Source organism: Camarhynchus parvulus, chromosome 1A, assembly GCF_901933205.1.
Source record: "Camarhynchus parvulus chromosome 1A, STF_HiC, whole genome shotgun sequence".
NCBI lineage: Eukaryota > Metazoa > Chordata > Aves > Passeriformes > Thraupidae > Camarhynchus > Camarhynchus parvulus.
In genome coordinates, this window is record NC_044586.1 from 64,603,294 (window position 1) to 64,627,514 (window position 24,221).

General features: G+C 40.6%; 1 protein-coding gene across 4 annotated transcripts in view; it reads left to right on the forward strand.

The window, feature by feature from the left end:
* USP6NL (USP6 N-terminal like) overlaps window positions 1–10,707 on the forward strand; it is a 113,371-nt gene extending 102,664 nt beyond the window's left edge. For all 4 annotated transcript variants that reach the window (XM_030959413.1, XM_030959410.1, XM_030959412.1 and 1 more), the window contains one exon: window positions 7,123–10,707. In XM_030959413.1, the coding sequence (XP_030815273.1) occupies window positions 7,123–8,591 (1,469 nt within the window). In that variant the 3' untranslated portion in view covers window positions 8,592–10,707. The remainder of the gene's footprint in view (window positions 1–7,122) is intronic.
* The last annotated feature ends 13,514 nt before the right edge of the window (window positions 10,708–24,221 follow it).

Consider the following 24,221-nt stretch of genomic DNA (forward strand, 5'->3'; position numbering starts at 1 on the left):
TCCTGCACCCCAAGGTGGGCATCCCTCTATTCCCATGGCTCTGGAAACAGGGGGCTAAGCACACCTCTGCCTGGGGAGCTGTGGGTTTTTAGACCTTGGAGAAAGGAGGCTGTCACAGCTGTACATAAAAACTGTCCTTGAAGGTCTCTGACACAGCCTCAAAAAGAACAAAAGGCAGTTGGTATTTTCTGGATTGCCTGGAATGTGATGAAGTATGTCCACACCGTGGCTGGTTCTTGAAGAGCACACTCACCTAAACTTGTGTCACTTTACATATTCTCCTGGAATCAGATCCAATGTAAATTCAACCATCCATTCCTTAATTCAAGGGTGATATTAAGACCATAATGTGAAAAATTTTCTTGGTATACACCATTGATTCCCAAAATTCCTTGATGCAAATTTTTTCCTTGTCTGTTATTTAAAACAGCAGCTAAATTCTAGAAATGCTCACAAGATATGGATAGAATTTCTAGCTTTGCTGTATTTTTTTTTTCCTGTAGGACTACATGAATAATGCAATGCTCAATAAACAATATTTATATATGGATAGATTTTTATAGTGTCTGACTTTAATAAACAGAAGTGCTTACCAGTGAAAGTTCCATATTAAAAATATGTTGCTGAAAACAGTTTATTAATCCAGTGTTTGGTAAACAAGACAGCCAGGCCCATTTTCAGGATGTGAAGCCCCTCAGGTCTCTTCTTGAGACAGTTTCTCACCTGTGTTTTAATATCAGGGTCCTGAAAAGGGTGGACAGGGAGTTCCTGGGTTGGTTTTTTGTGGCTGAAAGTTTAATAGACTTTGCAGCAGCTGAAGACCTTAAATCAAAGACAAAGGTCTTGTAGCTTAATTTTAAAGCAAAATTGGCAAATTTGGAATTTTCCTGTGTCCTTGTGATTAACACCAGCTTTAAACTGCTGTCCTTCTAGTTTTCCCAATCTTTTCTGTATTTGGGGAAAACTAGCAAAGTTTGAATCTTGCATTTGCCATAAATTTAAAAATGTTTATCTGATATTTTTCTTTGAAGTTATTAAATTTATTATCAGTATCTTTTATTCAATGATCTATTTTACACAGTCATCAGTCATAGTGCAGAAATGTATACTACCTCAGTAATCTATTAAATAATGTCTGTTCTCTCCTGTTAATGAACCTTCTGGCAGCCAAAGCAATAGAAATATGTAAATCAGCTTGGCTTTCCTGTTTCTGATGGTGTCTTTCTTTTGGTTGTGTTTTGTTTCAGAGGAATTTTGGATTTTTCTCTTGTACTTCAAGAATACACAAGTAGCTATTTCAGACAATGCACTTCATGCTTTAATAAACTAAACTAATTTTTTCTGCCTTGTTTTTTGTGTGATGCAACTACTTTACAATACTATGAACTAAAATAATATGTGGAGTTATACTAATACAGTTAGTGTATATCTTTAGCAGTTTTAGACTTTGGCTTTGCATCATTTAAAAGTCTTTACTGTTTAAAACTTGCATGAGCTTTAAATACATGATCCAAATAGTTGTGTTGGTCATTGCTCACATTGCTGTTTAAAACTGACTTTTCAAGGAAGTAAATTTTCTGGCAGAAATGTGGAATTAGGAATGTAAAGCAGTGGTTAATTTTAGATATTTCTTTTTTGCAAGGGCACTTTACAGATGTGCAGCTGATCACCTGTATCTTCTGGCTAATAACCAAACCTGTTAAGATTTCTGTTGTTTATCTGAATGCAGATGTTTATAAAATAACTTTTCCTTACTGTCAGTACCATAAAAGTGACACAGCTGCAAGAGAGGCACACAGTGCTTTTAGTTCTCCCTTCAAGTTGTCCAGCATTATTTCATTTAGCAACTCCTTTGCCAATGATGGCATATAAAGGAAGGAGGAGCAGAGGTTGACTTTCAGACAGCAGCTAGAGCTTCTAGTGCAGGCACTCAAGTTTCTTTAAAATTCTCTTGGTCTTGTAAACTGAAGAAGATGGGATGTCACTGGTCGAAAATAAACACAAAATTTCAAGTTGTCATTTTAAGAGGTTTTTTTTGTGACCATTACTATCCTTGAAAATTGTGTTAGAACAGTCAAAGTGCATGTATTCTGGTGCTGAAATTAAGGACTAGACTGTTATTCACCGGAGAGAGCACTTAAAGCACTTTACTCCAATTATATGTCTGCTGCTCGATGCACGAGGCTGTTAGTGCCTCCTGGAGCAATTATCTCTGAAAGTCTTGTAGTGCAGATTGACTTCCACTGGGTGGTGGCCAAGGCTTGTTTGAGCAGGAGGAAGTAAAGAGAGGCAAACTTTCTTTCATATGGCTTGTCTTTCTTATCTTTTGGGGAACAGTCAGATCTGCTCGTATTTGCTTTGCTCCTTTTCACGTCAGGGAATATGTTTGCCAGCAACAAACAAGCACCTGAGTGTTCTTGTTTTGCTTAAGTTGTCTCCCTCTATTCCATTGCTCTCCTTCCTCACCCATTTTTCACCATATTTCCTTTGTTGTTTTCTTATTTTATGCTATATTGCATAGAAGGCAACTAAATCACTACCTTTCTTTTAAAGGAAAAATAGAAAATCCATAGTTCCTGCTCTGTAAACTCTGACACAAGCTATTATAGTGGTTGTTTTTGGGAAAAGGCAGTAACTAAACTGTCTAGAAATCTACTCTGTTGAAGGAAGGAAGAAGGATGAAAGTAGAGACATCCATATCTCACAGGAATACTGGCAGCTTGGGAAAAATCTCATTGCCCTGATTACTTCAGAGGACAAAGGGATATTTTGATTATTGTACAGGTCAAAACAGTCACAGCTGAACTAGACATCTTTGCCTTAACTTCTGCTTTTAAAATGCTTTCAATTCTTGTATGTAAACATCGCAGATTGTATAGAGAGGCACTTGTCCCAAAAGTACTTCTTACAGAATTTGGCAGTTTCTCCATTTCTCAGTCAGACAGATATGTCCAGACAGTGAATTAACTCAGATCTTGGATCAGCAACACAAACAGATACTCAATTGACTTTCCTTTAAAACATCCAACTAAAATGTCTTCCTGCTCAAACCGGAGGAGTTTGAACAGTGAGTGTGGCTGAAATGCTACAGTAGATGGTTGAGAGCTGTGTGTGAGGCTTTAGGCAGATTTGGAGTGGGAAAATGTTAGATAAAAGAAATGGGGCTTGAAGGAATTGGTGCTTTTGCATGCTTGTCTGGTGAGCTGTTTGTGTACCTCTTCAGGTAGAGATGTTTGTTGTTCCTTGGTTTCTTTTGTTTGCTTTTGCATTATGTTTTTTTTATCCTCAGCGTTTTGCTTTTATTACCTTTTTTCTTTCTTTCTTGCTAGCATGCAGCATCATGGGTTTCTTGCTGTTATTGCTGATAGTGGACTGCTTAAAGCATTCCCAAACACAGTTGGCATGTTCTTTGTGCATTTGAAGAGTGTCCCATTGCAGTCATGTGCATGGTGGTAATTTGGTTATCCTCTACTTGTTTGTTTTGTGAGCTTTTTTGGAACTTCAGGAGTTTTTATTGGGGTTTTTTTTTCTATTTTGGTTTGGGTTTTTTTGAATTCTTGTTTCACTGGAAGTGGCAATTCCGTGTGTGTATAGGTATTTATGTATGATCTGTACGCTTCAATTAGAATTAAGCAGCCATTTTGCAGTTTCAAAAAATTTCCTTTAGAAGATTCGTTTGCCAGATGTCTTTTTAGATCCTTACACAATTCCTTTCCTCTCAGTGCTTTTTATGGCTGGAGGTGATCAGTGCTGGAGCACCTTTGAACCAGAACAAGGCTGTTCTGGTAGCCTTGATTCCTGAGTTGGTACCTCCAGCAATGTGGCCTTGCTTAGTTCCACAGGCAGATGTGGGTGACTGAGCAACCAGTGCCCCTTGTTGGCATCCAAGGTCAAGTTAAACCAAGTTTTGTGGAAGTCCTGTGGCTGAGGTTTAACCTGTATTTCTTCTTTTCCCCACTGAGCCTTTTTCCATTGTTCTGTATTTTGTTTTCCCTGACAGCACTGAGCTCTGGTGTTACCAGCCTATACACACAGGATTGTGCTGTTAAAATGCAGAGGTTTTCTTCTAGGTGAATTATTCTCTTGCAACATTTTCCTTGTTACTCAGGATGTGAATGAATGTTGAATTCTAACAATTTCACTACAGACATGGCAAGATTTCTCTGATAGTCATGTTACAGCTGTGATTCATGTTACAGGATACATCATCTAGACCATGCAGCCCACATAGGCTGTAGAGTGTTTCTTTACCCTGAAATGAGAAGGAAAGGTGACACAAAGCAGCCTTGATAGAATTCAATAAAAATGTCTGCAGTATTCTCACTTGGGTTTATTAGAGCTTAATGGTAATTAGGCAAAACCTTAAGTGTGTGAAATTAAAAACCAAAACCTCACACAAACCCCACCTTTATAGTGCAACCTGGTATATTTAAAGGATCTGCTATTGCTCTGTAGACATTTCTTAGAGTAAAAGCTGGGAGAAAATAAATCAGTTCATGTTTTTGATGACCCTGGGCAAATGAAGGAAGCATTGCAGCTACCAGAGGAACTGGTCTTCAGGTTTTTATATATATGACTAGAATATTTTAACTTAAAGTGTGGAAGAAAGTAAACACTTTTTCTAAAACATGTCTTCTATACAAGGACAGAAATTAAATAATTTAGCAAAGCTGCAGAGCCATTTTCTTTTGCTATTCCTGGAGGCTATAAATGGATTAGCAGCCCATAAAGATTAGTTCTGTATGATTTAGATGGCAGGTTTTTGGTATGTATTTTGGATGTACCAAAGTATTGTTTCTTAATGCAGACTTCATGTTATTTTCACATTCAAGATTAGTAAGACTGAAAGCACTGCAATTTATGGTTTAAGTAGCAGGAATGTTTATTATGTACAGAATTCACTTTTATTTAGGAGACAAGATCTTCACCTTTGCCTAATGGTGTATTTGAGGATGCAGATGGAATTAAATGATACAAATGCCTCTTGCCAAACAGAAGCAAGTTCAGAAAGTGAACTCCTATTCATAAAGACTAAAGGATGATTTTGGAGAGGCTGGTGCAGCAGCCAGTGTATTGCAGAGCTGTTAAATCACCTCTTTTACAGCATCCATGCAACTCCTTCCTTTGTCCCCTCATCTGTTCTTCCAGTGGTGGAACACTCCCTTGCTGGGGGGCAGGTCTGAGAGCCCTGTTCCAGATTTTATTTGGGAATAGTGGGGGCCCATATTGAAAGAGACCAAACATCAGACTTGGAATTCCAAGAGCCACTCACTGGAGCCTGGTGCTGAGGCCTGGCCCCACTGTGTTTGCTGTTTGTGAAGTGAGGTTTCTGAAGTTAATTCTGAAGCAAAGAGTAGGTTTTAGGTTTCCATATGACCTTTGACCCTTACAAAGAAAAATCAAGAATACACTAGTTTAATTGTTTGGCAAATCTAGGCTGTTTCTATTAAGTGATTTATTTAGTTATCTTGTTGTGATGGCACCATTGTGTTCTTCTCTGCTGTCCTCCTGGCTGGCTCAAACTCAGTTTTCCTTTTGTTTATACAGCCACTGATCCGTGCTGGTAGTTTGTTACACTGTTATAACAAATTACAGTCACCTTGGCTGCTGGCTTTCCTCAGTGTGTCTGTATCAGGCACCACTCATCAAAGATTGAGCTCCTGCTCATGCCTGTGTAAATGAACATAGCTCACTTGTAACTACAGCCCTTGTCAGGGAGAGGCAGTTGTGTGTATTCACTCCTGTGAACCCTTGCAGACAAACAAGGAATTACAAGAAAGAAATTACAAATAGCTAGAAAGTGACGTGCTAACTCTCTGATGGGAAGAGATTCTACAGTCCTTGCCTTAGGAAGAAGCAGAGATTGGACAAAATTATTTTACCAACAGCCATTTTATACCATTTATTTTGTATAGCATTTAAGCAATGGTAGCCATTTCTTTTTTCCTCCTTACAACAAAGCTTCTGTTTGTAAATAGATACACAGCGAACAGGACTTTAAACTTTTGTGGTTTTTTTAACATCAAATGAATTAAATCTAGATTAATACATTTAATGAGAAGTGCATGACCTTTTCTTCTTATAATGGGAAAGTAATGGATGACACAATTAAATAAGTTATATGCAAATAGATATGATAAAATACTTTAGCTGTGATTATGGAGGGCATTGACTGCTAAGGAGAAGGATTGCAGTAGAAAATTTGATGTGAATTGTTCTGTGAGCAGCATTGAGCCATGAAACACTTCTTCATTGTTTCTGTATGTCACTGTGGGTTGCTCTGGGTCCCCACACTGTTGATGTTTACCACTGGCTGTTGCAATGTGTTTAGCTCCAGTCTGGGAGAACTTCCCATTCGTGTCCTTGTTCTGTAAATGATGTCCTTGTGTCCTACAAAACCCGCCCATGGAACACTCAATTGAAACCATGACGTGGCCAGGATTGGTGTCAGCTGCTTCAGTTGTTCTATGTTGATAAAAAGCTGAACTGGAAAAAAAGATTCTCTGTATAGAGCCTTTTACTGGAGGTTTTTCATACTGAGGATGAAATTTCCAGGCAGGAAAGGGTTTAAGGGGAACAAAGTCTTAATTGTCTAGATGTTATTGAGGAGCTTCACCCAAAAACTGAAGTGAGAGACAGTTCAAAGATGTCATCTGGGAACTTTGTGCATGTGAGGGAGGAGCTGGTGATGTGGCTTGCTAGAGGTGAACGTTAGAGGATGAATGAATGGAAAACAATCCAATGGGAGAGTGATATTGGGAAGGATTTTTAAAGTGGACAAAATATTTTGCTTAATGTAACAATGTGAGGAGGATTCCATACAGAGTAGGTACTGTAACCAACATGCCATCTAGGAAAAGGAGTTTTTTTCAGCAGTGTCATGATAGAGCAAAAGCTTGGTGAGATTGCATCAGCTGTAGGAAGGAATAACTGGTTGGGATGAGAGGCTAAAGAAAGTCTGTGTTTGATGTCAGTGTACAGAAGAACCTTTGAGGTGTTCAGCAGAATGGTGACCCAGAGAGAAGCCAAGTTAATTTCTAGCTATTTGTGCTTGCATGATAAACAGATCAAAGAAGGCTTCTGCACAAATGTGAATTTATGTTATTCATGTTCTTGTTTTAGGTAAAGAAGATGAATTTCCAAAGAAGCCATTGGGGCAGATTCCATCAGGACCTCTGCCTTCTGTGCTTAACTCCACTCCAATGCTTAATGGACAGAACAGTACTGGTACACAAGCAGCAAGACAAAGGACAGAGAGAAGACCATCCACAGAAGAAGAATCAGAAAGTTCACCAAATAACCGAAAAAGAATTAATTCTGTGGAAAAGAAACCTTCCTTAAAACTGCAAAAGATTCGACCAGTAGAGACACCAAACAGTTTGCCTAAGAATGAGGTGGATACCAGAAAAAAGCCTCAGCCAGCAGAGCAAGACAACTCAAGTCTATACAATAATGCAGCTGCTAATCAGAATTCTAATGCTACTTCCAACACAAGAAGGGAATTTGTACCTAAGTGGAATAAACCATCTGATATCAAAATAATGGAAAAGACAATGAAACTTACTGCAGAGGTGAAAGGGAGGCCAGTAAACCATTCTGGTTTGGGCCCACCACCAAGTCCTGGAGAAATGCAGCCTTTGAATGTAAAGCAAAAGGTGAGGGTTTTGGATGCTGATGAAGGTAAGCGAGGGTCTAATGCATCTCAGTATGACAATGTTTCAGAGGATGAAACTGAGAACGAGAATGTTGTTGAAGAGATGCTTGAGAGAGCTCATCCACAAAGTCCTAGGCATGTAGCATTTTCTAATAGTCCAAGAAAGCAAATGGAAAAAACACCAGCTCCATTAAAAATACCCAATAATTACACCTTCACTTCACAACCCAGATCTCCAAAATATGCATCTCAGTCTGATGGTCCATCTCATGGACTGAATGTAAAGCAGCCACTGCCAGGTTATAGTAATCCCCCTACTTACTATGGGAATTCTCCAAAGCATGTTTCCAGTATAGGCAATGCAGGTTCTGCACCTCTGCATTACCATGGGAATCGACCCAGCCCCTCTGGAAGGCCATACGCTCCTTTTATGCCAGTAGATTATTCCCCAAATAAACTGCAAATGAATTCCTATCCTGCCAGTCGCCAAAATGCTCTTCCAGCAGCCCCTGCTCAGACAGAAGTCGCTCCTGTTGATGCATACACCAGCAACTCGAGGTCCTCCCCAGGTGTCAAGTTCATCATCCCTCCAGCAGATTATTTGCCAGAGGAGAGAAAGTGGCCGGATGCCGGCTACGCCTACAGACACGAACCCTACAGGCAGCCCTGGAGCCAAGACCTGAACAAAGGCCACTTGGATCATTTCCAGAAATACCAGCATTTTCAGCCAACACCTTTACATGAGCACGGTCTTCCTGCTGTTTCTGTGGATAGTCCAGTGAGATACAGGACTTCCCCAGCCTTGGAAGAGAATGGTTCTCCACAGTACCAATATGCCAGCCCGTCAGCTCAAGCCCAGCACTATCGGAGCAGAACTGATGGATTGTCTGTGCATCTGAGTGTGCATGAGTCTGTGCATGAGTCTGTGCTTCTCTGAGAATCTGGCTGTGCTTAGTAAAGTGGCAAGAACCAAAACCAGTTGAACAGTACTGTGTTAGTAGTAGTCCTCCTCAGTTCTCTGAAATGTGGATTGTTCATGTGAGTTCAAAAATAACGACACTTTTTCAGAGATGTTTCAGACTTTGGTTGAAAGCTGGTGGAGTTCTTGGACTTGCATGGAAGCTACTGGAAGTGATCTAATGCACATAGACATAGCAATAAGCTCATATACATCACGTGGTTCATGCTGTCGTCGCTCCTTGCATTTTAAATAACTCGTGTTACAATCCTTCTGCCTAAAACCTGTAACACACTGAAAAGTTTTGACTGACATTGTTAATGCACTGTACAGATGTGTGCGTGTGTGCCTGTGTGAGTGTGCACTTACAGTACACAAACTCATATGGAAAAGAGCTAAAGAGTTTAAATTTGAATGCATTTAACTTTGGGCAAAGTTTGTGAAGTACTTTTATTTCATATTAATTTTTCTTTGTAATTTATTTGAGAAGCCATTCATTTTGAATGGGAATTTCTGTCATTTTTATACAGCTGCCTCAGCATCCCAGTATCTGTTCTGGGCAGGAGAGATGCTTTGGGATTATTAATTTAATCATATGTGAGAGTTAATTTCCTCTCTTTTGACTACTGTTTGTCATTTTCCTCAGCAGGAAGGAGCAGGCAGGAGAAAGCAGATAGCCAAAAATGTCTCTCTAATCTGGCTAAGAAATGGTGCTTAAATTCAGGGCAGTGTTTAGGAGTTTTTTTAAGTGCATCAAAAATGGAGAATTTGTACCTTCTCACCCAAATCTACCTTCAGAATGTTGTTCTATATGCAAAAGACTGGAGCACAGTGAGCCTAATGCCAGATACAGAAATGGTGCTGCACCCTTCACTTTTTGCCACGCTGTGCTGTCAGACTCAAACTGGTTGCAGGGCCAAATCTCACAGGTATCAGAGGATTGCACAGCTCGTTGACACCTCTGTGAAGTGCACGCAGGAGTTTGAGCTTTGCTCCAAGCTTGACATTCCCTGAGCTGTGTGAGTATGCAGTGTCCTTTGTTGAATGGATTTAGTTGTGTTTTGCCCTTTTTCCCCCCAAATTGTGGATTCCTGTCTGTGGTGGGGCGTGTGCTGCTGCGCTGTCGGGCTCACACTGCACGGTGTTCTACACTAAAATGACCCTGACTGTTGTTAACAGGAACCTTAAACTCCTGCTGATGTAAGTAATTCTGATTAGTCTTTGCAGCCTTTTCTGCTTTGTGTTTTCCTTTCTGTTTTGACTGTGAATTGGGGTGGAATTCAAAGCAGGTGAAGTGGCACATGGTGATGGAGTCCTGCGAGCTGCAGGATGTGCTGACCTCTCCCCAGGAGCTGAGGCAGAGGAGGGTCTCACCAGGAGAGGTCCTTGGAGTGCTGAACAGAGATATTTCTCTAATACTGAAGTACTAAACATTGGTATCAACACCAGTCTGGAAGGTTGTCCTGTTCCCTCTTGTTTTGTAAGGTTTGTTAACTGAAGACATAGAAATGGATATTATTTTTTTTTCCTTTAAAAAATGAGCTTTAGTGCCTATTATTGCTGCAGGTTGGCTCTGTAAGTTTTAAGGTACAGAAGTAAAACAATTTTTACAAATGGAAGTAACATTTACTTAGTATGTTTCAAAACTTTTTTTTGTGTATATAACGTGTCTGATGTAATTTTTAATAACTGGGCAATTTTATATTTTAAAAATTGCAAACTGCAGTGAAGTAACTGTAGCCAAGCACTACACTGAAATCCTAAACTAAAATTGTGAAGATAAATATGACTTGGGCTTACTTTAGTTCTGATTGCTTACAGCAGCTTAGAAATGTATGTATATAATATTGTGGCTAAGTGTAATAATCTCAGTGTTTAATGATGGTTCTGTAATTCATAACAAAGCTGTACAATTTATTTGTGCAAACAACTTGAGGCTCCAAAATATGTATCAGCATTAGTAAATACTGTAGATTTTTATATATAAAATATATACACACTATTTTCTTATTTCATCTGCAACAGTTTTATAACTGTGTACCCTATTTTGATGTGACTGTATTTTTAACATGTTAAAATAATAATAATTAAGCTTATGTTGTTTTGTCTTTCTTCTCAATTATTTGGTTAGCTCCAAACTGGACTTTAGCTATTCTCGGCACAAATAATTGCTTTTCATAAATGAATCATGTGTATATATATGATGTATCCTATTTAATTTGTACATGTTTATTTTTAGACTAAGCAATGTGGATAAAATCTATATAGTGCTTTTGCATTATTGCAAAAGTGGCAAGATTATTGATTATAGTTTATTACACAGGCTAAACCTTAGCCTGTCATTTGCAAAAACTAGGAGCATAAACTGTGATCATTATTTTCTGGTTTTGTTCTAATAATCTCACCCAATACCAGTTTAAAAGAGAATTGTTGGCATAAGGAATTTTCAAAGTTGCATTGATCAAAGTGCAAAATAATAGTCTGACTGTGGCTTCTGTCTCTCACATGTTTGGAGGATGCTATTGAGTTGGTTTTTTTAAAAGAAAAGCAACCCAGCCTTGTGTCATCTGATTGTAGTGCAAAACACATTTTTATTTTCATTTAACTGGACAAACCAGACTGAGGGTACAGGCAGATTTGAGTCTGTCATTTGTACCAGTAACAAAACTCACTTGATGCTGCAGAGTGAAGGGAGACACAGCTGTGCCAGTGCCTTGCTGGTGGAGAGGCTCCTCTCAGTGTCATGGATTAGATATCCTCACAAGAGCTTTGCTGTCACTGTTTTCTTTGATCTGAAAACAGTGGAGTGGTAAGTATCAGCATAAAATATTTGAGACCTTTTGTTTCTTCTTATGGTTTAATAATTTTCCAAGATCTCTGCTTTGAGCTGTATAAATTGTAAGTTTCTTGTCCAAGTTAGTTGTCATGGCTTTCCTTGTGTGAGACAAATTCAGCTTAGGGATTGGGAGAATTAACACAGAGGAACACAGAGGACTAAGTAAGGAGACATGTCCAACTTCTGTATGGCAAAAATTTAGTGAAATTAAACTAATTAGGATTTAAAGGGAAAAGAAAGGGCCCTGAGTATATGCTGTGGTTGCTTTTCCTTTCACTTGGATGCTCTGCTAGATTAGACCTAATCACTTCAGTGTGATACTGAAACATTTGGTCTTGTGCAGTACAAATTGTTGTGGCCATGGAAGAAGGACAGGGAGGATGGTATCTCTGGTACTCTTAACCCTTTTGGTGAGTGGGATGTGATGGCAAGATCCAGGTGCTTGCTTACCTGGATAACCAAGTTATGTTACGCACTACAGTGAAGACAGAAGCCATCCCTGCTCCTCCTTCCAGGGGAAGATTCTGGCACCAGATTTGGTGATGAATCTGGATCTAAACATTCACTTGCCTGGGCAGCTAAGGAAGAGGATCTGACCTCTGGAAAATTCTTTCCCTTTCTCCAGATCCAGCTGTGCCCAGTCTGTAATGCTTTAGGGAATGCAACATAGAGGAAAGAGAAAACCTGTTTAGCCAGAAGCCTGTTAAGGAGAATATTCCCTCCTACACCTGCTGATCACTGCCTAAAGCCTTAAAGCATGATATTGTTTGCAGTTGTTTCAAAATTACCAGACTGGAGTGGACAATCCTGTTTTTCTCGTGGCCAAGATGTGTAAATGCCAGTTACCTCTGTAGTATCTGTCAGCAGGATGAATCCCTTGTTGTAAAAGTAACTGTTCTACCTCCACTATCAGTAGACTTTCAAGGCAAAAAGCCAGAGAGTTTTGGAAATCATGGAGGATGCAGAACAGAAGTACCTTATTGCTAGTCAAAGATACAACATTGTAATAAACCACTGAATAATTCCAAAATTAGATGCAAACAGTAAACAACATTGAAATGTCAAAAGACAGAAAAGCCTTCCAGTGTGGGGAGGCAAAGCCAAAGCTTCCCTGAGGTACACAGACATTTTCCAGGGAGATTCTTCTCAAGAATCCTATGCTGAATTTCACATCATCCTCAATATGACTTTGAAATGGACTTGCAAATTGCAGACTTTTTTTTTAATCTCCCCCTTGGGTGGCATTACACTGCGTGCACAAAGAAGAATACTATTTAAAATATGCCATCAAACGCCCACCGTTTCACTTCCAACAGAGAACATTCCACTTTCCATACTTCAGTGAGAGGAAAATATAATCTTTTTTTGTAGTCCTTTAAATACTGCATTTCTGTAAAGTTCTGTAAATGTAGCATAGTTACAGTTTAACAGCTACTTAACCAAGTATCATTCAGATGCTTGCTTAGAGATCGTCTTTAGAGGATCTTTAGATGGCATGAAGCTACTGCATAATTTGCTGCAGTTTCTTTTTTCTTTTGGGCAATATTAAGACAATCCAAATGCTTTTAGTGGCAGAGTTGCAATGAGGAGATGACTAGGCCAACAACTGAAATTGGAAATATAATTGCAGTCATTTTGGAATAGCCTTTAAATGGTTGCCAAATCCTGGGAAAGACACCATTTTCTGGGTTTTTTGTGCCAAGAGAACTCCCTCCTGCAGCAGGGAACACATAGGTTCCTCTCCTGAGTGATTTGATTCTCTCTGCTCACACCAACTGCTTTTCTTTGTGCTTATGGAGTTAATATGTTAGTAGAAAATCAATGGAACTTTTAGAATGAATGATGAGAAAACAAAGCTATCTTGTTCTGACTTTTCTTCCTTTTTTTGTTTGTTTGTTTTACTGATTTTTATTGTCAGCCTTGTCAAGGTGAGCTGTGTGTGATGTGATTCTTCTATCTTATTTCTCTAGTAATGTGCCAGCGTGTTTTTCAGAGGCTTTGTGATGCCTTTTTGCTGCTGTTTCTGCTGTATATCAGAGATTATTGTTTGCCTCTTCAGCTTTTCCTTTCTAGATTATGTGCAAATTAAGGGAACAAAAATTATATTCTCAGTATTGCAGTTGGTCAGAAGTTCTCCAAGAAGGGTAATTCCTGACAGAAAGCAATTTAATTTGGCAGTTGGTGAAGGACACTGTAGGGTGGAGATTTTTGTACAAGTCTGTGGAATCCAAAGTCTAAGGTTGCTTCTGCTTGGGGTTAAGCACCAAAAACCATATTAGACACAGGCCAAGGAAGAACTTTTTGCAAAATGCTGTGTCCTGCCACAGACACATGCCAGCTTGGAGCTACAGCTGACCTGCCAGTCCAATATGTTTGATTTGGTTAAGTAAATAACCCATTTTCTGGTAATGCATTTCTTCTGTCAAATTTTTCTGCTGGAAATGAGGTAAAGAATTGAGACCTGAGCTGGGAACTTGGGGTGCCTGAGCTCCTCTCTTTAATTAGAAGAACTGAAGTTGGCTTTTGGTTCAAACCATCCACTTCAATCCTTGTATTTGTAAGTTCAGGAGTATCTTTAGAATAATTTGTGGTATTGTCCTTAGGACTTGGGTTTCTTCAATAACAGAAGGTCTGTTACATTACTTTGTCTAATCTGTGCCTTCTTTTTAAACTTTCCTGTTCCTATATTTCCCTAAAGAGAGCTCAGATCTGGGAATGACTCCATAGGTAGTAAATTGATCTTAGAGGTTGATGGTAGATCTCCAGTGCTGCCCTACCATCAGGTGGGTTGGATGGTATTTCCAGGCACATTAGCATTCAGCATGAAAACTGGAGTTTTGCAATACAGGTAACTGGAAAAGCTTTACTGGTGCAAGGCTCCCCTTGAACCCAGCAGCAATGTGTGGTTTATAGCAAGAAGGGCTGATGATGCTTAAACATGGTGATGCTTAGCTGCCTTAACCTTCGGGAGCAGAGCTCAGTGCTGTGGTGGTACAGCTTGTTTCCAGCAACACTGGAAATTGTTCCTCTGAAATTTCACAGGGAAGGAAACCACAAGGAGTATCAAGTCCAACTCCTGGCCCTGCACAGCACACCCCAAGAGTCACACTGTGTCCCTGAGAGCATTGTCCACACTTCTTGAACTCTGTCAGGCTTGGTGCTGTGACCACTGCCCTGGGGAGCCTGGTCCAGTGCCCAACCACCCTCTGGGTGAAAAACCTGCTCTAGTATCCAACCTAACCTCCCCTGGCACAACTTCAGGCCATTTATTCCCTGTCACTGTCCCCACAGGGCAGAGATCAGTGTCTGCCCCTCCTCTCCCCTCACAAGGAAGCTGTAACTGCAATGAGGTCTCTGCTCAATCTCCTCCAGGCTGAACAGACCAAGTGCCCTCAACCCCTCCTCATGTGGCCTCCAGACTTTTGTTACTCTCCTTTGGACACTGTAATAGTTTAATATCTCCCTTACATTGTGGTGCCCAAATCTGCACACAGCCCTCAAGGTCAGCAGTATCCTGGCTGAAACACATCATGGAGAACCTGTGCTCTCAGAGGAGGAGGAGGAGTTGGGTCCATTCTGGGAGTCAGCAGTTTCAAATTCCTGGACACAAACCCCATGAAGGTAAGCTAGAACAAACTGGGTATCATGTTTATATTAAAGTAGTTTTAAAACAGTCCTCTTGGCCCCAATGTCCTTTAGAGACAGCTCACCCAATCAACCTTTCAGTCTCCAAAGAAAGTGACCGTGTTGGAAGATCTTTCTTTGATGTCATTTGTTTGGACTTCGTGTCTGGAGCTCTTGAAACCCTTCAGAGTGCTCTCCCTTTTTGTTCCCCAGGTTTTACTGTGTCAGGTTTTTTCCATCTGAGTTTTTTCAATTCCAGTAGAGATGTCCACCTGTTTGCTTCTCCAGTGAATGAGTTTTCTTTCAATTCTTGTGTCAGCCTGTCATGAGCTTCATGCTTGGTGTCAATTCATTGCATTCTCCAATCCTTCTCAAAGTCTCTTCAATTTGCAGTGCTGTCACTTTGCTTTGGAGAAAACACTGAAAAAGGGACAAAGTACATTATTTGGAGATCATAAAACAGAAATTATGAGTGTAAAAGCCAGTCATAAGCACTTTAGAAAGGTCTGGTGGTTGTGCTGTGAGCAGCACCTGTATCATCATAAGTGATAGAGGTGCTTATCTATTACCCTGTTAATTGGAAGGGCTGGGATGATCAGTGGCTTTGCTGAGCTCTTTTCCCCAGTGATATGTGGCTTGTGTGGGAGGTTGTGTCCATGATTTGACAATTTGATGCTGGTCAGCACAAAGGAGCAAGTCAGCCTTTGCTGGATGGCTGAGCACAGAATTCTCTGTAAATATTTCATCACATATAGGGAATAAAGAAGGAATAGTCTATCCCTGCCATGGAATGAGTACTCTCACAGCTACAGAAAGTAATGTGCAGCTGCTGGAGTTGTACAGAGCTGTACCCCAACTTTTTTGATGCTGTACATTGTGATTTTGCTGTGGAATGTGTAAAAGTGCAGCACTTACCTCTGGTGTGCCCTTTGCCATGCAGTTGTGCATCCAGGTGGGCAGTGTCCATCCTGCCTGCTCCCATTGCCTTCCTGGTGAACTCAGTTTCTGTTGGGCACACCAAGTCTGACAGGGAAGGAAATTAGCCCCTTGTCTGCTCTAAGTATTCATGGCTCCTCCTGGGTGCTGGTTATGGGATTTATTTATTTTGAGACAAAGCTTTAGAGTATATTGAGTTTCCACATCTCTTGGTCTTCCCTGCTCTGTCCAAATTTTGCCAAATACTAAAGGAGAGGGGAAAATCATGAATTCTGGAGTTAAGCATCTGTGGACTTGACCTGCTGGAAATTGTGCAGCTCTGTCTGCTCCCCACAGAGAAAAGTTCTGGTAGCCGAACTTCAGAAAGGAACAAAATAGTTTTGCTCTTTAAATGCCATTATAAAACCCCATGATTTCAGTGACTGGGTGGGGTGTCACGCTGGGCACACATTTATCATTGTAAATGTTATGTCTGAAAGGCTTTGAAATGCTTTCAGAATGTGTGATTTTGGGCACATAAGCAGATCACTTTTATTATAACCTTCACGTTGCACTCAATAGGGTTGGTCAGGTGATGTTTTTCCCTTTTCATTTAAGTGGTTTCTTACAGAGGCCTTTGAGTTCCAGAATAATGTTCAGTGCAACCCTGATAATTACTTTCTTATTAACTGGAAGGCCAGACTCCCTTGTCTACCACCCCTTTTAGAAGTGAATCATGTTCTGATATTAAAATGACCCTAAGCTGAGATCTCAAGTTTCCTTTCCAGCTGGACTAATGGGGCTTGTAGGAGGGAAAGAAAACTTCCATGACTGCTAATTATCCTTGGTTTGGATTAATAAAGGAAAATTACTGAACCACCCATCCAAAGATGGAGAGTTAGCTTACCTTTGAAAGACTTGCCAGCTGCTAAGGTAGTTGCACTGGATTTGCCTTTTTTAAAGATACCTTGGGTGTATCCCCTGAGCACTGGAGGCAGAAGGATTCATCCTTGTGTGCACTGTTTGCTGGAAGGGCTCAGCACAATCTGGGCTGGCACGTTGGCCACCTCAGTAGATGCCTCTGGAGCTAAACCAAGGACTGTGTTTCCATCTACAAACCTGACCATGACCTGTGGGAGGCAATTGGGGGTTTATAAGTAATTTTTAAGGGGTTTATCTTCAGAAAAGGAAGGTGAGCTGTCTGAACTCCTCTCTTGCAATTCTTTTCTCTTAAGCAATGCAGTAGGAGTGAATTGCTGTGGGGTTGGAATTGTTTCCAGCCATAGGAGCAAACAGTGCTCAGAATTATTGAAGCAGGCCAAAGGATTGTGTCCAACTTCTCAAGTGACTTAGTACCCACTATTCTTCATGTAATTTGAAGAGCCAATGTCCATGTCACTTAGGAGGGCAAGTAAAAACTGTCTTTATATCCTTGGCATCTAACAGATGATCAGCTTTACCATTAGCATAGCTGAGCTACTTTATAAAACCTCCCCAGCCTGCATTTTCTGTCTGACACTTCGTTGATAGTGTTGTTTATATGAAAAACCTGCAGCCCTTTTATTTTTAACTCCTGTGTTAATGATGGGGATGCTTAGGGAGAAATTCCCTCTTTGCTTTTTTGCCTTTGCTGTGAAAAAATAATAAATGCTTGTCAGCCTAACAAGATGTAAAGTGCCTCCCCTGCTCTGCAACATTTAATTCCTGAGGTGTCTTTGTAACTGCACTTTGTTTTGCTGAGCAGAATTTCTCAATTCAACTTGTGATAAGCCTAGTCTGACCTTTTGGACTTATTTTTGGCTCAGGGCATTGCTTTTCAGTCACTGCCTGCTTCCTTTCTCTCCCAGCTAGGAGCTGAACAGACCTAGAGGATGCTGGTGGTGCTTTGAGGGGGGTATACCTGAACCTCTCACTGCAGTGAGCTAACAAAAGAAAATGAAAATGGCTCTTAGAATTCAAAAAGCTTTATTAGAATGTCAGCTAGAATACTTAATTACCTTTATTAGAATTCAAAGCTATGAAGAACATCCTTAAATATTTAAGTGCTCTCTGCCCTTGTCCATTAAGTGCAGATCTTTTCTTCCAATTCTTAAGTCAACCCAGCCATGTTTTTGGGGGTTATTGCAAGCTCTGAGCTGCCTCTCTCATCCACAGAGAGTTGTCCCCATGGGATGTTCACTCCCTGCCCCTCTCAGCAGGTTTTTAACCTCTCTGATGAGTCTTTCATTGCCAAGTTTCTGCTCTTGGCCCCTTCTGCTGCCAGACCACCTTCTGCTCGTGGAGCTCTGTCCTGTGCAGGCTCAGGAACCTTCATCAGCCAACCCAGAACCTTCATCCTCTGCTGACTGAGCCCTGCCCACCCCCATCTCTGTCTCCTTGACCATGGGAACTGAGAAACCACCTGGCACAGAACCACAGCAAAGGCTGGGGCAGATGTGGATGGGTCTTGCCTGGTCCTGCCCAACCTTCCCTGCTTCTTGTTTGCAGATGGAGAGGTCCTCCTGTCCTGGAGGGGAAAGCCTTGAGATCAATCCTCCACGACTGGAAATACAGAGTGCATGAGCCCACTGAACTCAGCAGAGCTGGGATATTTATGTGTGAGAGAATTTTCTATAAGCAAAGTGAAAAACCCATCAGTCTTTGCATTTTGGTGCCTGAGATTTAAAATTTTGGGCAGGTCTTCATAACTGTTATTGATACATTTCATACAGTGCAGTGCAGGGTTGGCACTGTACAAACAGCTCTTCCTGTGTCTGATTTCCATTTTTCTTTTAAATTACATTTCTTTATTCTTTAATTTCACTATTTGTTTGTTTGTGGTTTTTTTTGCATACACAGATGTGGGATGATGCTTTTATCTCTTCTCAGTAGTACAGAACCAAGTTGGTTCTCCCTGAGTTTCTCTGTAGGATACCAAATATTTTCCTCTCTTCAGTACAGATGAACCTGTTACTCTGGAATACATTTATTAATTCACTTTGAAAAACTTTTTTTTTTGTTATTTTAATGGGAGTCTTTTCTATAAAGATGTTGTTTAAAATCTTGTATTTGAAATGAGATTTTTATTGTAACTGCTCCAAGAGGACCCTTATAGCCTTGACATCTGAAGTCTTGCAGAAGAAGCTAAGTGGGCTCTGTGTTTGAAGTGGCAGCACAATGCAAAGATGTAGCAGGAGGGAAATGTATTGTATTAATTCTAACAAACCTCAAGAAACTTATAATATCTATGGCAGTTCTTCACATCTTTTGTTCAGAGGTGTCAGATATAAAGAATGCTGAAATCAAGGACAAAGATGCCACAAAGGCTTGTGTGAGATGGAGGACCCAGACCTCTTTATGAGAGTGAGACAACTTCTCTTGGGCTTCTTTCAGAGAAATAACAATAATAACAATAATAAAAAGCCACTCAGCAACATCTCTGAGCACAAAGGCTGAACAAGTCTCTGTCCTGTGAGACTGAAATGATTATTTAATAGGTAATTAAACCTAGTCAAGGACAGTTGTCATACGAGGTACAATCTGTGTTTGTGACTTTGGTTGCCAGCTCAGGTCATCACTTGTCCCTAGACAGGCTGGATCAGGCTGTGAGTGCCCATTGTATTTAGAGAGAAATTATTGACCTGCCTTGCCTGTGAGTTTGGGGGTTTTTAGCAATATTTGATGTGGATTTTATGAGTTGCAGAAACTTTCGAGAATACATCTATTATTTGGCCATAAAAATGGGAATAAATCAAGGGAACTTAGACATCTTCCTGTTCTCTGCTTCTAGCTGATTCATCTTAAAATTTAGAGCTGAGGAGCCTAAATATTGTCTAGAAAAATAAATTTCCAGAGTAGAAAGTGGATTTACAAAGGCACTGACTTCCAAAGAGCATTTACTGTCTTGTCTCTGCAAACTATTGAGAATTTAACTGATGCTTTTTGACTGGTGATTGTGCTACATTCACAGGTCTTTACAGTTTTTTTATTATTTTTTAATGCCATATGCAAATACTTTGGCTCAGTAAGTATGTTAATATGAAGCACCTTTGAAATGAAGCTTTTGTTCCCAAGCAAAGATCAGTTGATTCGAGACCACTATGGCAGACAAGAATTCATAATGCTTTGGCTTCCAATTCTTTGTTGAAATCTTCCTGATTCCCAGAAGGATTTCTTTGTGTTTAGTTACGTTTGAATCAATTTGCCTTTATTGTGATCCTTCAAAAAAACCCAAACCCCAAAGTCAAAACAACAAAAAAACCCCCACCCCCAAAACCAGCTTCTTTTGTAAAACTAATTTCTTATCTGTTTGTCATCTGCTTGTCTGCTATCTTATCTGTTTGTCATCTACAGAAATTTTTACATGAGCATATAGAACATTGATAAAATATTAAATAATATTGAGCCAAGAGTTATTCCCTGGGGAAATCTTCTGGGAGAAGCCCCACCAATTCCTGTCTCCCACTAATGTGATTACATGAAGTCGCCTTTTGATATCAGTGTTTACAATTTTAACATTAATGTCCAACAATAAAGCTGTACCTGACACTTGGGATTTCTTTGTTCCAAGTTGCCTTCTTTATTATGCTGAATTCTTGAAGTTTATAAAGTTTTCATTGAATTTTGTACTCTCCATTATTACTTGTCTGTATTTTCAACCCGACTGAAACTCTTTGCCATTTCCTGCTCTGCTTTTCAATCTTTTTTTTTTCTTTTTTTTGACGTAGTTGTACTTTAACTATATGTATTTTTTGCAGATCACAACTTTTTATGTGTCTGCTTGGTTTGGGTTTTTTTTTGCTGTCAGGTGAAAGACCTTTATTTTTTCCCCAGAAACTCTGTATTTTGTTAGGTAGCCACAGGCCATGTCCAGCACTGCTTGTTCCTGACAGATTAGCTTTCCTTTCTCTACATTATACAGTGATTTTTGTAGAATAGTTCACTCTGTTGTCTCACCACATGTGGTTGTGTGCTCAGATGTCAGTGTTTTACTGATCATAAGCTCGAGTATTCAAAGACCTCAGAGTCTGGGTCAGAATATCTTGGAGGACTGAGCCATAGGGTGGGCAGTTGCCCATGAGGAGCTGGATGAAAACCTGATAATGATTTTGAGAGGGAAACAACATTAAATACATTTCCTGGCTGGTAGAGATATATAGAGATATTATAGATGAAATATAAGAAAAAAAATCTATTTCTTTAAAATATTTACACCTATTCCAGGTGTAAATATTTTCAAGACAGTAGTCAGGTGTATGGCTCAGCTAGCATTTATCTGGAAGGAATGTTTTGCATAAAATTTTGCATAATATTTATTTACACCCTCCTCCAGAGCTGGGAATCCAGCTGCACTTGCCATTGGAATGCACAGACAGTGTTAACAATACTTGTGCCAGGAAGATTTTGTTACCCTCCTCATATTGCCAGAGGATTTATTATCCTTTACAGCCAATACTTCATGGACTTGTGTTATGAATGTTTGTTGTTTAGAATTTGTCAGTGAGGAAAGGCCAATTCCAGACGTGGTGCTCTAGATTTGTGATGTCGTGCAAAGCCCAAGCTATTTTTCATAATTATTAATATTGCTTTGGTGACAGTCCAAAGGTGAGTTGTATCTGCTCATCTCCAAATGACCCTGTGAAGATGAGCAACATTTGTAATGATTTTGGTCAGTGGCTTCTTAGCTGCTCTAAGTAATTTCAGAGCCCAGCCAAGGGATTTACGTTTCCATAAACAGATCCCACCCGCAGAAACTGTCTGAGCTTGAGGGATCTGCAAGAACTGGCTGTTCCATCAGTGTGTCCAGAGTTTCCAGCACAGGAATCAGTACAGCTTGTCTGTGGACTGGGAAGACACCCCAGGTGGTGACATATAAAAAGGACACAGAGCATTCCCTTTCTTTCGGAACATCTCTCTCTCCTGCTGGCGTTGGGTGGTGCATTTTAAAGAGGTTGGGTGATTTTGGTCAGAAATTTTTCTGAAATAATTCTGTTGAATATATTTCACTGGATGAATTAAAACAAAAGCCCAAAAAACAACCAGAAAAAGCAAACCAGATGCTTTTCTCCTTTTTTATATGAACTTTTAAAATTTCTTTTTTTCAGAGTTACTGAAGGCTCTGGATTTGCTTTTTTGGGGTGAGGAAGGGGGCACAAGACATGGGCACAGACACATGGACAGGGGATTTTAATTTTTAACAGTAACCTTAAATATTACCAAGCTCAATCAAACCTTCTCAATGGGGATTGCAGAATTGAAATAGGGTTTTTAGACCTGCAGCTGAGCAGGCTTCACCTTTGCCGATGGGAACAGCTGTGGTTTGCTCCTGCTCCTAAATGAACTCTGAAAAGTAAATATTTCCATGGGGCACTCCAAACAAAGGGGTTTTTTGGGGGGGAACAGAAATTGTTTAGATGCTCTTTTAGGAAGGCTGGGTGATGATATAGCTACTGGGATACAAAACATTTAGGAACTGTTAGCACCCACCTCTGGGGAACAGACTGTGTTGGGCTGACTTGACCTCTGCACACACATCACCTGCTCACTGTTGCACTCCTCTGGGAGTAGCTGATAGCACCATTCCCAGAGCTCCTGAAGGCTGGAGCAGATGGAGAATCTGTGGCATTTGTGGCATAAGAATAAAAGCAGGTGTTGCTGCAGGTCTTACAGTGGGAAAGATACTTGGAATACTTCCAGTATCCCAGGGATGTCCTGTATGAATTAATGGGAGGCTGAAGGAATACCGTGTGGGTGAGGAAGAATTGGCTGCTTTGGAGGTCACGAAAAATTAAAGCTTCATCCTACTACCCCAAGCTCTTGGAATTTGCTGTCCTGAAGGAGAAAGCCCTGGCAAGAATATGCTTGAACACTGCCAAGGTAGGGGAAGCCACCTGGGCAGTTTCTTCAGGATCCACCCCTGGGGACAAACCACATAGGGCAGCAACGTGAGTCCTCTCCTGTGCCAGCAGAATGATGGAGGAGGAGGAAAAAGACTCTTCTGGCTTTTTAGTGGGGAGGAGTAGGAGTGTTTGTAGTGTGTGTGCTGAGGCACACAGCAAACCTGGAATGGCTCAGTGGAGCTGTGCTGGGAGCCACAAGCTGCTCCCAAGGCTGGCTGCTTTGGGAAAACATCTTCCCAGCAAGCACAACTACTCAATGCTCCATCAGGGGCCAGAGGAAAGCTGGAGGACATGCAGCATCCAAACCACCTGCCCAACAAACAGAAGGAGGGATCTTGCACCAGATGTGATGGACAGCCCAGGGAAGGGAGAAGCTGTGATTGCCCTGACCCATCTGGGGTTTTTTCAGAGCTTTGAGAGGATTTTCCTTTGAAGACAATCATCCTGAAGTTTATATTTTCTGTCATCTCATGTTTCTGCTTATGATTATTTACAGCAGCTCAATGGTGACTTCAGCAAGACCCCTGGGTCCATGGTCACTTCCCTCAGGAGCTGTTCCTGCTCTTGAAGGCAGTTTTATGGTTCTTGGGGGGCTCAGCTCTCTCCTCTAGAGCAGCCCACTGGGGGCCCAGGTGCTTTCTGCTCCTGCTCTGTCAGCAGGGATTTGAGGAGATGGGATTTTTCCCTGGTGAAATAGATCGACTACATTTGACATTTAAATTGTCATGCAGAATTAACCTGCCACTGAGATAACAGGAGGAGGACAGAGCAGCTTTCTCTTCCAGCTATTCCCCCCTCCCCGGATTTTCCTCCAGAGACTTCAGTTTCTCCTCTGTATCCTTCTCCCTGTCCAACTTTGCATCAAGCCAGACCAAAGAGCAGCAATTCCTATATGAACATTCAATTAGTCCCATATTTAAATCTTGTCACTGTGACCTAGTGAATTATGCAAGGGGCTGGATACCAGAAATCAATTGAGCTCTAATTCCCAGCCCTGGCACCAGATCTCTCAGCATATTGCTACAGGCAAGTTATTTCAGCACATTTTCTCTCTCCATTTCTTCCCCATAAATTGCACATGTTAACATTAGGTGATGCAGCAGCATCACAGATGTACTGAGATATTTGGGTAGAGGAATTACAGCAGCACTTCCCACTCCTACATTGTGTGCCCAGGTCTTTGCATCAGATGTTTATTTAAAAATGCATCCACAGCAAAACATTTGCCAAACAAAGGATGATTCAGGCTTTGTCTAACTTCTATTAAAGATACAAGGTCCGGGGAAAATCTTTCAAATTATTATCATATGAAAGACAGTTTAAGATGAAGAAGAGGTTACAAGAGAGTAAAATGCT